Raw genomic sequence first — 13,747 nt, 5'->3', positions numbered from 1 at the left:
GCGGGTGCATAAATACCCCGTAAACACAGCTCCCTGAGTAAAAGACTTCACAACGATATCCACTATTTCACGCATTCACCTCCGAGAGCACGCTGTTCCAGAGACGCGCACTTGCCGCAAACTAAGGGGGCGGGGAGGTGCGGACGTGGTGGAGGGGGCAGGAGGCGAGGGAGGGGGGGGGGGCAGGAGGCGAGGGAGGGGGGGGGGCAGGAGGCGAGGGAGGGGGGGGGCAGGAGGCGAGGGAGGGGGGGGGCAGGAGGCGAGGGAGGGGGGGGGCAGGAGGCGAGGGAGGGGGGGGGCAGGAGGCGAGGGAGGGGGGGGCAGGAGGCGAGGGAGGGGGGGGGCAGGAGGCGAGGGAGGGGGGGGGCAGGAGGCGAGGGAGGGGGGGGGCAGGAGGCGAGGGAGGGGGGGGGCAGGAGGCGAGGGAGGGGGGGCAGGAGGCGAGGGAGGGGGGGGCAGGAGGCGAGGGAGGGGGGGGGCAGGAGGCGAGGGAGGGGGGGCAGGAGGCGAGGGAGGGGGGGGGCAGGAGGCGAGGGAGGGGGGGGCAGGAGGCGAGGGAGGGGGGGGCAGGAGGCGAGGGAGGGGGGGGCAGGAGGCGAGGGAGGGGGGGGCAGGAGGCGAGGGAGGGGCAGGAGGCGAGGGAGGGGCAGGAGGCGAGGGAGGGGGGGGGAGCCGAGGAGGCGACGGGGGCGCGGTGGGGCGAGGGGAAAGGGGCGAGGGGATAAGTTATTCGGTACTCTGTTTTTTGTTCTTTGTGTTTCATTCAGTAATCTTGTTAATAAATTCTGTTTTGTTTAAAATGGAGTAGTTTGACCATCTGATTCTCTCCTGGAATATCCACTGTACACTTGCTTAAAATCGAATAGCAAAGTTAAGGTCTGGGCTTCTTTCATGAAATACTTCGAGGGGTTTGGCCTGATCCATAACAGATTGGGGGCTTTTTGAGTGTGTTGTTCTATAGTTCCAAATTGGGATTAGAGTCATTGGACTTGAAGGCAGTGAGTGGTAGATGTTAGTGTCTTTAATTGCAGGTGTTGATTTGGTTGGTTAAATAGTGCTTGGGATAGCAATGGCTCTTTCAGTCATCAAGAGTTTTCTGGGGGTGGAAGAAATGACCTCAGTGGTTTTACAAAAGGTGGTTAAGGCCAAGCTGCGAGAATCAGCAGGCAAGTGGGGTTGGAGCTGCCTCCTTCCAGGAGGGAAAAAAAAAGAGATAATTACAGCAATAGCTTAGCACTTACACTTGCTGGAAACATCAGGATCTTTTGAGATGGCTAATGTTCAATTGAAAATGAAGCAGTTTGAGTTAGAGGCAAAAGACAAGGAAAGGGCAACAGAAATTAAACAGATTGAATTATGATTAAAAGCAGAAGAGAGAGCATTTGTACTTCAGAAACTGGCACTTAGACAGCAAAGTCAGCTTAAAAGGATGGAGATAAAAGCAGAAGGTAAGCTGAGTGAGGATGAGCAAACCCATAGTAGCCAAAGGCCTGGTCAGAAACTGTTGAAATATATTCAGGCATTGCCTAAATTTGACGAGAAGGATGTGGAAGCCTTTTTCATCAGATTTGAAAAAGTCACTAAACAGATGCAGTGGCCAGTGACCATGTGGATTTTGTTGATCCAAACAAAACTTGTAGGTAGACCTCAAGGTATTTGCATCACTATCAGAAAAGGTATTTGGGGCATATGAAAAGGTGAAGCAAGCCATCTTAATTGCTTGTGACAGAAGCCAACAGACAACATTTCAGGAATCTGGGGAGGGACCATGGTCAAACCTAAAGAATTAAACAAATTCATTTTGATAGGTGAATAACAACATTAAAAATAGGGCAAGTCTACGACGCTCTTAGAGAGAGACAATTATTTTGGAGGGGTTCAAAAGTTCACTTCCTGAAGTAGTGAGAACTCATGCAGAAGAGCAGAGAGTTAAAACGGCAAGATTAGCTGCTGATTGAGTTTGTCCATAAAGCAAGGATTGGCTTCCAGAATTAATTCCTATCTGTGAGGGATAGAAAGTGGGGAAAAAAGAAATCCTCAAATGGAAACGGGACAGTAGATCTCGGTGAAGATCGTAAGGATAGCTAACCACAGGGTAAAAAGGAAACCCTTGAAGGGGACAGAGAAGTTAAAAACCTCTGGTGTTTTCACTGCAATAAAGTCGGCCACATGAAATCAGGGTTGGTGGGTTAGGAGAAGCACTGGGAAGCCAGATGTAGGAAAACAGGATAAGCCAGTGAATTTTGTTGGAGTGGTAATAGAAAGCACAGTGGAGGCTTTAAAGCTGCACCAGAATGTACAAGCTGGTCGGAGCATGGTTAGGGAGGAAGTCGCAAATCTTCTTTAAAAATGCGCCTGCGAAGGTAAAGTTTATTCACTTAAGCCAGGATTAGCAGGTAAAGAGGTTACAATATTAAGAGAACAGGATCCTCTCAATCTGTGATGCTGAAAGAAGAAGAGATATGTACTTCTGAAGGATTATTGCCAGAAAGGGTACCAGTAACGAGAATTCACGATGAGACAAAAAGCACTCAATTATGTTAAGTGAGGTTAGAGTGTCCAGAGAAGAGTGAAGAATTTGTGGAAGGAGTACTGGACAAACTCAGTTCTAGGAATACAATTTGTCCTAGCTAAGGATATTGCTGATTCACCAGTAGGAGTGCTGCCTACAGTGGTTGAAAAACCAGTGGAAACTCAGGCAACTGAACATTTGCAGGTCACATGCTGGAATTTTTCCTGACTGTGTGGTAATGAGGTCAGTTGAAACAGGAGAGATCAAAGAGTACAGATAAGAAAGTTGAAATGGAATTAGGAGTGACCCTGTTTGATCAGATGGTTGGCACAAACCAGGAGCAAATAGATAACAATGCAGACATCTTTAGTTCAAATAAATTAATTGAGTTACAGATGAAATTTTAAAGCAGTTGTATCAAAAGGCATACACAGAAAAGGAATCAGACTGTATCCCTAATTGTTATTACCTTAAAAATGATGTCTTAATGAGGAAATGGAGACCATCACATATTCAGGCAGATGAGAAATGGGCAGAAATTCATCAAATTGTATTGCCAGTGGGGCATTGAAAGGAGGTGTTGCAAGTGGCGCATGAGGTGCCACTTGAAGGTCAGGTAGGAGTAAGGAAAACACAAGCTAAAATACAATAGCATTTTAACTGGCCTGGACTGCACAAGTATGTAGTTGAATTTTGCCAGATGTGTAATACATGTCAAGTAATTGGAAAATCACAGGCGGTAATAAAACCTGCACCTTTAATAACTATTCCTGCATTTGAAGAACCTTTTACAAGAGTTTTACATGCATAGGTCCCCTACTTCAGACAAAGTGGGAATCAGTATTTGTTAACAATAATGGATATCTTGACTAGATTTCCAGAGGCCTTTCCATTTACACAATATCACAGCTAAAAGGATTGCAGAGGAATTATTCAATGTTTTTCACTATATACGGACTACCAATAAAAATACAGTCAGATCAAGGTTACAACTTCACATCAAAATTATTCAAGGAAGTTATGGACAGCTTAGGAATAAAACAATTCAAATCTACTACGTACCATCCAGAATCGCAGGGAGAACTAGAAAGATGGCATCAGACATTAAAGATCAGGTTGAGGGCTTACAGTCAAGACTATCTTGATGATTGGGATAAGGGAATTCCGTTTCTGCTTTTTGCGATCAGAGATGCACCAAATGAATCGACCAAATTCAGTCCATTTGAATTAGTTTTTGGGCATGAAGTGAGAGGACCGTTATAATTGATTAAGGAAAAATGAGTAAGTCAGAATTCAGAGACCATGTTTTTGGACTATGTGTCAAATTTTAGGGAATGATTAAATAGAGCTGGGGAGTTGGCTAGACAACATTGAAAAGTCTCGCAGCACACTATGAAACAGGAAGCAGGCAAGAAATCACAAATTCACAATTTTGCTATCGGGGGTAAGGTATTAGTGTTATTTCCAGTTACATAGAGGGAAGAACCATGTTTAAAGGACTCTGAATTGGACATTCCTCAAATTAAATTGGAAAATGAGGAAGTTGTCAAAAACTGGAATAAATTATTGAGTTACCTTCCAGAGGAAAATCAAAATGACCTGAAAGAGTTATTACTGTCACATGGGAGATAAACGGAAATAAATTGACAGTATTAACCTAATTATGTATGATGTAGATATAGGAGATGCTGTTCCAATTAATCAACATCCTTAGAGGCATAATCCTCTAAAGTTGGTACAGGTTCAAAAGGAGATTGCACCAAGATGACATAATCGAAGTGAGTTAGTGACTGGAGCTCACCCATAGTAATGGTGCCAAATGCAGATGGTACCCAACAGTTACATGTGAACTATTGCAAAGTAAATGCAATTACGAAGACCGATGCATATCCAATTCCACGTTTGGAAGACTGGGTTGAGAAGGTGGGACAAGCAACGTATATTTCTAAGTTGGACTTGCTCAGAGGATACTGGCAGGTATCTTTGTAAGAAAGAGCAAAGACAATTTTGGCTTTCATATCACCGAGAGGACTGTATCAGTTTCAAGTCATGCCATTTAACACGAAAAATGCGCCAGCCACATTTCAGAGACTAACCAATAAGGTCAATACCAGATTACCCAACTGTGTTGTTTATATAGATGACCTGGTAATTTTTAGTCACACATGGAAGGAACATTTACAATTAGACTTCTTCAATCGACTTCGAAAGGCACGTGATAAATCAGGCTAACAGTGAATTTGCCAAATCCCAAGTCAAATTCCTGGGCCATGTTATTGGACATGGACAAATGGCCCCATGGGATACAAAAACAAAGATAAATGGGGAGTTTCCCATACCATCGACAAAAACAGCAGTACTACAGCTCCTGGGATTGAGTGGATTTTATCAAAAACATGTTCCAAATTTTAGCATTTGTGGCTGCTTCACTCACTGAATTGCTAAAGAAAGGCAAGAAATTTCAGTTGACAGCAGACTGTCAGAGGCATTTTACAACCTGAAAGCTGTGTTAACCACTGCCCTGATATTAGCCACAAATAATTACCCAAAGCTATTCAAGTGATATGGGTGTCAGTGCTGTGCTCTTGCAAGAAAATGACAAGATAAAAAGATCTATCAGGTATTTCTCGAGGAAGTTGAACATTCAGCAGAAATACTCAAGGAGACTTTCAGCTTGGTGTTGGCATTAAAAGATTTTGTATTTATGTTACCAGTAACACATTTGAGACAATCATATTCACTGATCATAAGCCATTGAAGTTTGTGGAGAAATTTAAGGACAAAAACACCAGAGTGTATAAATGGAGCTTGTTGTAACAATCATTCAATTTAACAATGATGCATGTAGCAGGACGAGTAAAAGCGATTGCCAATGCATTGTCGAGACTCAAGTGAGAAACAGAGGCATTCTGTGGCAGGAGTACAACAGATTCAGGCAGAATGTAGTTGTGCATGTTTGCATTCTTATAATCAATGTAATCTATATGTGTGTTATAGAGTACTAACTAATTTTTAAGGGGTTTTAAAATTAAAACATCTTTTGGATTTTGGTGTTTTAAAAGGTGGGGGTGTGCGTGATGAACCTGTTCCTTTAACAGAGTTAGGTTGTCTTTGGTTTTTAATCAGAGGTCGTAAATGACACAGGTTGTGAGAAGTCGGAGGTTGGATGGATTTTAGGGCCCATTTGTTTGAAGCTAACAGGTACTGCTTGAAGGAGAAGGCTTTCAAGTTTAAAAAACAAACTTGTATAATGAAAGGGATATCCCAGTTCTCCAAACTCAGCTATTCAATTTGGTTGGAATGCAGGTGTGTGTGTACGTCCGTGCACACACAGAAAGACTGCTGGACGCCCCCCCAACCTCTCTCCTGCAAGAACCGGTTTCATTTTACCTTTTTGTGCCAAGGGGTGTTTATGGGATTGTTGCAAGTATTTTGGAACAGCACCATTAAGTTTGGATAGTCTGTTGGGTTTTCAGATAGGATAAATTATTCGGTATTATGTTCTGTCTCATTTAGTCTGTAAGTAAATCCTGTTTTGTTTAAAGCTAAGTAGTCTGACATTCTGAGTCTCTACTGGAATATCCACTGTACACTTGCTTAGAATCAAATAGCAAAGTGAGGGTCTAAGCTACCTTCTTGAGGGGTCTGGCCTGGTCCATAACAAGTTTTCACATTCTCCCCATGTCTGCATGGATTTCCTCCAGATGCTCCGGTTTGCTCCCACAATCCAAAGATGTGCAGGTTCGGTGAAATTGTCATGCTAAATTGCCCAGTGTTCAGTGTTGTGTCGGTTAGGTGCATTCGTCAGGGGAAGTGTAAAAGTGTAGGAGGGGTACACTTTGGAGGATCCGTGTGGACTTGTTGGACCAAATGGCCTGTTTCCACACTGTAGGAATACTATGATTATGATTCTATGAATGGGGCTAGGTTTATGCGGGGTCAGCAGGATGATTGGGGTTAGGGGTTATGTGGGGACATTGCGATGAATGGGGCTGTGGAGTATGACGAATGTATGAAACTCAGGGATATGGACAGTATTGGGCTCCCATGTATGGAGTGGATTGTGGCTGGGGTGGGGGTGGGGGGGTGTGCAGGGGGTGGTAGTCGTGGGATGCAGATTGTGGGGAATGCAGCTAGGGGGTTATTGGGATGAATGGGTCCTGGGGGTATGATGGAGGTATAGAGCTCAAGAAAATGGAGTAGGGGTGAGGGCTCGAGGTCGGTAGTTATGAGGCTTAAGATATTGGTAGGGATATGAAGCTGGAGGGTAAAGGAGGGCATTGGGCTGGAGTGTATGAGGGACTGGAGTCTGGGTTTATGGATCTGGTGTGTGTATGGAGGGTGTGTAGAACTGAGGGATATGGAGCAAGGTGGTATACAGCTGGAGATGTATGGGGTTGTCAGAAATGGGGGGTGGAGATGTGTGGCTGGATAATTAGAGTTTGGGAAAATTATGTTTTATGGGGGGGGGGGGGGGGGGGGGGGTCTATAGGGTTGGAGGTTACAGGCCTACGGAGTTGCAGGGTATGGGATGCAATGGGTCTGGAAGGTTATGTTTTTAAGGGTTGAGGGTGAGAGGGCTATATGGCTGGGGACAGAACAGTTTGAATCTGATTGTGTATGGAGTGGTATGGACCTTGAGGGGATGGATTGGGGTAGTATGTAGCTGGAGATGTTGGAGTTATGTGGGGTGTTATGGGGCTACACGGGTACTGTGGGTTATGGCACTTGGTGTATTTTGAGGAATGGAGTGGAGCTAAGTGGAAATGGGGGCTAGATGTATGGATGATTGAGACTGGGAGATATGGGGATGAGGGAAATAGAGAAATGTAGTGAGGAGTGTATGGGCTAGGAGATTTGGGGTGTGCGTGTTTATGGAGCAGGTTCTTATTGGATGGAGTACGGGATAGGTTGGAAAATGGTGGGGCTGGGTAGAAGGTGGTGGTGTTGAGGGGTATAAGAGGAAGAGAGATGTGGCTGTTACAGAGGATAGAGGTGGCAGGTTGGTGAGTGTGTGTATACGGAACGGAGTGTATGAGGAAGGATGTAATTGCTCTGGAGATAGTTCAAAGATAATATACAAGATTGTTGCAGAGCTGGAGAATTGTAGCTACAAGGAGATATTTGAGAGGTTGGTGTTGTTTTCCTTGGAACAAGGAAGGCTGAGGAGGGACATGGTCAAAGTATACAAAATTGTGAGGAGTAAAGATGGCACAGACAGGAGTCAATGGGACTCCAATCCCTTTTAAACTCATTCCTGAGAATGTGGGCATCATTAGCTATGCCAACATTTATTGCCCATCTCTAATTGCTATGTTTTTGGACTGATGGTAAAATACAACTCATTGCCTGTAAACATTTCCCACCAGCAATATTAGGATAAGCAATAACTAAACAATAACTGGGTTTATCCTTCCATTCTTTTACAGGAATGGAACATTAACAATTCAGCAGTCATCTGTCACCACTAATGTGGAAGTAGAATTTCTTCAAATAATAGAGGGAGCACCTCATCCCAACTGCTGGCCTTTCAATTGGAAGATTGCTGCCTTTTTTAAGTACATGTCCTCTCTCAATTAGTTTTATCCTATACTGCCTCTTCCTCTACTCATAAATCAGAATAATTTTCTCCTTAAGTGAAATGTTGTAGTGTTCTCATTTATTATCTCAGCCATGTCCTCAGTCACCATATGATACTCTCTACCTTGTTCCCACTCTTTCCCATAATTGCCCATTTGCTATTTAAAGATATTTTGTAAGTAACCTGTTCAGAGATGTTACTTCACAGCTAAGGAATTGGTTGAGCTTGAACCTGTGCCTTCTGGCTCAGAGGTAAGGACACTATAACTGTGCCACAAAAGCCCCTTCTTTTACTATGTGTATACTTACCAAAAACCACTTGGGTTAACCACTCATCTAATCTCATGTGCTCTTTTCACTCCTCTTCTAGACCACTTCCATGCTTCCCATCTACAGTTCAGGGTTAATGAAGAAAAAAAAATCTAAAACTGACATGAAAAGTAAATTTTATTAAACATGTTTACATGAGTCTGAAGTTCATTTAAAAAGTACAGGGGAATGTTCAGACAACTGCTGCAGTTAGGTGTCTTCCAAATAGCTCTTTTTAGCCACAAGAGGGAGTAGAACCTTGTGAATCCGTAGTTTAATTCTTCCTGCTCCGCCGTCAGGCAGTAATCGACCTGATAGATCTTAACTGCTCCTATTGTATGTGTCTTCAGCACTACACTTGACAGAGTTCTAAACACCTACCACTCAGTGTTAAAAACCTTGCCCCTCACATCTCTCATGTTAAATGCATGCCCTCTAGTATTGAGCATATCAACTCTGGGAAAAGGATTTTCACTGTTAACTCTTTCTCAATTGAACAGATTTCTATCAAGTCTCCCCTCTGTTTCCACTGCACCACAGAAAACAGACAGTTCTTCAAGCCTCTCCTGAAAGCTCATCCTCTAATCCAAGCAGCATCCTGGTCACCCTCTTCTTCACCATTTCCAAAGCCTCCATATTCTTATCATGTGGCAACCAGAATTGAACATAACGCTTTTAAAAAAAAAAGGAACAACATTATCTACTCACCAGGCCTCGGGTCCACTCCAGTGGCTAATGTGGATACAAAGACCATGGTCAAGAACCCAGCAATCTCTTGCCTCACTCAATAACCTGAGTTAGATACCATCAGGACCTGGGGACTTATTTACCTTTATGCTCTTTAGGTGACCCAACACTATTTGTTTCTTGATCTCAAAATGCTGCAGCATATATTAGCATGCTCCACACAAATCTCACTATTCTCCACACAGTTAAAAACCACACAACACCAGGTTATAGTCCAACAGGTTTAACTGGAAGCACTAGCTTTCAGAGCATGGCTCCTTCATCAGGTGGTTGAAGGAGCCTGGTGAAGGAGCAGTGCTCCGAATGCTAGTGCTTCCAATTAAACCTCTGGGATTATAAACTGGTGTTGTGTGATTTTTAACTTTGTACATCCCAGACCACCACCAGCATCTCCAAATCATGATTATTCTCCACTCCATTCTCCTGGGTGAGTACTAATGCAAAATACTGATTTAAGACCTCACCCACATCCTCTGCCTCCAAGCACACATTTCTCCTTTATCCTTGAGCAGTCATACCTTCTCCCAAGTTATCCTCTTCTCTTTAATGTATGTATAGAATGCCTTGGGATTCTCTAACTCTAATGTACAATTTCCCCCTGACTTTTCCTAATCACCCATGTTTTTCCACATGACTATGAGCTTTATCCTAAATAAAGATTGCCAAAAGCTCTCCCATTACCAGAGTTAAACTGACAGGGCAATAACTGCCAGGAATGAGCTAACAACCCTCTTTAGAACAAGGCTGTAACGTCAATTCTCCAGTCTCCCGACACCACCTCCCAGTCCAGGGGAGGCTGTAACGTCAATCCTGCAGTCTCCTGACACCTTCTCCCAGTCCAGGGGAGACTTCTCGGCCTTTTGGCTTGGAATGTGTGTAGTCCCTGAGAACCAGAGGAAGAGATTCTGCGGGTGGGAATCAGATAGCTTCCCAGTCAGATCTGGAGTCAGGCAGGGCTGCCCACTCTCTCCTGCCTTGTTTGTGTGCTGCATAGAGCCATTTGCCGAGTCCATCAGGAAGGATGCGAGCCCGAGAGAGGTGACTATTCCTGGCAGCGGGGTCTACAAGTCAAGGCTTCCCTGTATGTGGATGATGTCACCATTTTCTGCTCAGACTCATATGTGACCAGTTCGAACGGGCCTCGGGGGCCAAGGTAAACCGAGGCAAGAGCGAGGCTATGCTCTTTGGGAACTGGGCCGACCAATCCTCGATCCCTTCACCGTCAGGACCGACCACCTGAAGGTGCTGGGTATTTGGTTCGGGGGGCTGGGGCGTGCGCCAAGTCTTGGGAGGAGCGTATCAGCAAAGTGAGGCAGAAACTGGGCAGATTTAGCTACGGTCGCTCTCCATTGCGGGAAAAATCCTGGTCATCAGGTGTGAGGCACTGTCATTGCTATTATAAGTGGCACAGGTCTGGCCTATTTCCAGAACCTGTGTGGCTGCAGTCACCCGGGCCATCTTCCAGTTTATATGGAGGTCAAAGATGGACCGGGTCCGAAGGGACTCGCTGTACAAAGATCTGGGCAATGGGGGAAAAAAATACACCCAATGCCACCCTCACCCTGATGGCCACCTTTGTGTGTGGCTGCATCAAGCAGTGCGTGGATCCCCGGTACGCAAACACCAAGTGTCACTACGTACTGAGGTTCTACCTGTCCCCGGTGTTGTGAAGGATGGGCCTGGCCTCGCTGCTGCGGAACGCTCCAAGTAGTTGGACCGTTCCGTATCACCTGTCCTTTGTGGAGAAGTTTATGAAGAAAAATACCTTTGACCACAAGTCCATCAAGAAGTGGTCAGCACGTAGTGTCCTTGAGACTCTTCAGGAAAAGGAGAGGGCGGATCCTATCGAGCGGTTCCCTGAGCAGACTGTCAAAGCCATTTGGCAGAATGCCTCATCGCCAGAACTTTCCAACAAGCACCAAGACTGGTGCTTGGCTGGTGGTGAGAAGGGCTCTGCCTGCGAGATTATTTATGCACACCCGGACTCTCAGCCGCACCGCACGCTGCCCTTGAAGCGGCTGCGGGGGGGGGGGTGAGACTGTCACACACCTCCTTCTGGAACGTGCCTACGCAGAAGAAGTCTGGAGAGGAATGCAGTGGTGTTTGTCGAGGTTCATCCCGAGCAGCGCCGTGACGTGGGACTCCGTGCTCTACGGCCTGTTCCCTGGGACGCACACCGAGACGAACATCAACTGTGCCTGGAGGATCATCAACTCGGTGAAGGACGCTCTCTGGGTGGTCCGAAACCTGCTGATCTTCCAGCTGAAGGAGTTGACCCCGACTGAGTGTTGCAGACTGGCACATTCCATGGTCCAGGACTAAGTGTTGAGGGACGCGCTGAAGCTTGGGGCAGCTGCCGCCAAGGCGCGGTGGGGGAAAGACCACCGTGTAACATCTGCCTGCCTAAAGAAGAACAGGGGGCCCGCGCAGTCATTTGGGCTCCGCTGGCGCCTCAGCTAAAAATATAATCATACAACCTGTAAATAGGAATGATTACTCTGTTTTCGGTATGCAAACAAATGGAATGTTTACACATGTATGGCATGTCCAGTTGTACAGATCAAAGTATTTTATGAATAAAGTATATTTTTGAAATAACAAAAAGGAAGTTTGGAACTAGGGTGAGGTGGGGGAAGGGGAAATGAGGAAGCTGTTGAAGTCCACATTGATGCCCTGGGGTTGAAGTGTTCCGAGGCGGAAGATGAGGCGTTTTTCCTCCAGGCGTCTGGTGGTGAGGGAGCGGCGGTGAAGGAGGCCCAGGACCTCCATGTCCTCGGCAGAGGGGGGGGGGGGTAGATTGGTGCAGGTTTTCTCTATCTCTGTCTGTCTGCTCTTCTCTCTGAGCTCCACCTACTGCAGGAGGGACAGCCCTCACGCCGCTATCTATACCTCTCCGATGAAGGAGCACTGGATCGGAGGGGGAGGGGGAGGGGGAGGGGGAGGGGGAGGGGGAGGGGGGAAAATAAAATTTACCTCCACAGAACCTGGCGCCGGACCTCTCCTTCCGTCCACATTCACCTGGGTGGGGTGGGGCCTCATTTCTTATTTGCTGGAACCGTCCGATTGACAGACCCTTTGTCCAATCGGCGCTGGGTGTAGAGCTGAGGCACGCCCTGAGGGTTGACGCGGTGTCCCGAGACGCGGCCGTTGAACCGGCGCTGCGCTGCGCGAGCTCGCGGTGGGTGGGGGTGGGGGAGGGGGCGGGGCGGTTGTAGGCGCGTCATCGTTTAAACCGGTCACCGCGCGGCGGGGCCACGGCGCAGTCTCGGCGGCTGTCCGCTGGGACGGAGTGAGAGGCTTTTTTTAATCAAAATCCTTCCGGTGAGAGTCAACAAACTGTTAACGTGCAGGTCTGCTGGGGAGGGAGTCACGTCTGTTTGACCCGGGGACGGACGGACGGAGAGGGAGATCAGTCACACAGCGCGGAAACAGGCCCTTTGACCCAAGCCCGTTCGGACTGACCGGATTTCCGAAACTGAACCAGGTCCATTCGGCTTGTGCTTGGCCCATATCCCTCCAAACTTCCCCCCACCCCCCCCGTGATTGACCCCGTCCAAATGGTGTTGGCAATCGGGGTTAGCGGGAACCCAGGACGGGATGTGGGACACACCCGAGGATTCTGAGTGAAGTGAGAGCAGAAAGTTTTGGGGGGGGGGGTCCACTGGCCCAAACATTACAGTCTCCCCCTGGGCTGGGAGGAGGGGTCAGGAGACTGGAGGTTTGACGTTACAGTCTCCCCCTGGGCTGGGAGGAGGGGTCAGGAGACTGGAGGATTGACGTTACTCTCCCCCTGGACTGGGAGGAGGGGTCAGGAGACTGGAGGATTGACGTTACTCTCCCCCTGGACTGGGAGGAGGGGTCAGGAGACTGGAGGATTGACGTTACAGTCTCCCCCTGGGCTGGGAGGAGGGGTCAGGAGACTGGAGGATTGACGTTACTCTCCCCCTGGACTGGGAGGAGGGGTCAGGAGACTGGAGGATTGACGTTACTCTCCCCCTGGGCTGGGAGGAGGGGTCAGGAGACTGGAGGATTGACGTTACAGTCTCCCCCTGGGCTGGGAGGAGGGGTCAGGAGACTGGAGGATTGACGTTACAGTCTCCCCTGGACTGGGAGGAGGGGTCAGGAGACTAGAGGATTGACGTTACAGTCTCCCCCTGGACTGGGAGGAGGGGTCAGGAGACTGGAGGATTGACGTTACAGTCTCCCCCTGGACTGGGAGGAGGGGTCAGGAGACTGGAGGATTGACCTTACAGTCTCCCCCTGGGCTGGGAGGAGAGGTCAGGAGACTGGAGGATTGACGTTACAGTCTCCCCCTGGACTGGGAGGAGGGGTCAGGAGACTGGAGGATTGACCTTACAGTCTCCCCCTGGACTGGGAGGAGGGGTCAGGAGACTGGAGGATTGACGTTACAGTCTCCCCCTGGGCTGGGAGGAGGGATCAGGAGACTGGAGGTTTGACGTTACAGTCTCCCCCTGGGCTGGGAGGAGGGGTCAGGAGACTGGAGGATTGACGTTACAGTCTCCTCTGGACTGGGAGGAGGGGTCAGGAGACTGGAGGATTGACGTTACAGTCTCCCCTGGACTGGGAGGAGGGGTCAGG

At 47.6% G+C, this 13,747-nt stretch overlaps 1 protein-coding gene across 3 annotated transcripts in view; it reads right to left on the bottom strand.

Moving 5' to 3' along the window:
• asrgl1 (asparaginase and isoaspartyl peptidase 1) overlaps window positions 1-12,267 on the bottom strand; it is a 46,455-nt gene extending 34,188 nt beyond the window's left edge. The window contains exon 1 of one of the 3 annotated variants that reach the window (XM_043712188.2): window positions 12,122-12,267. In XM_043712188.2, the coding sequence (XP_043568123.2) occupies window positions 12,122-12,187 (66 nt within the window). In that variant the 5' untranslated portion in view covers window positions 12,188-12,267. Of the gene's footprint in view, window positions 1-16; window positions 37-8,401; window positions 8,421-12,121 lie in introns of those variants that run through there. The other 2 variants (XM_043712189.2, XM_043712187.2) reach the window with 2 other exon arrangements.
• Between the last annotated feature and the right edge of the window lie 1,480 nt (window positions 12,268-13,747).

This window comes from Chiloscyllium plagiosum, unplaced genomic scaffold (assembly GCF_037043375.1).
Source record: "Chiloscyllium plagiosum isolate Xiang-an unplaced genomic scaffold, Cpla_swu_hap1 HiC_scaffold_40, whole genome shotgun sequence".
Taxonomy (NCBI): domain Eukaryota; kingdom Metazoa; phylum Chordata; class Chondrichthyes; order Orectolobiformes; family Hemiscylliidae; genus Chiloscyllium; species Chiloscyllium plagiosum.
The sequence above is the reverse complement of the archived record's forward strand: the minus strand, read 5'-3'. Positions and strand labels throughout refer to the sequence as shown.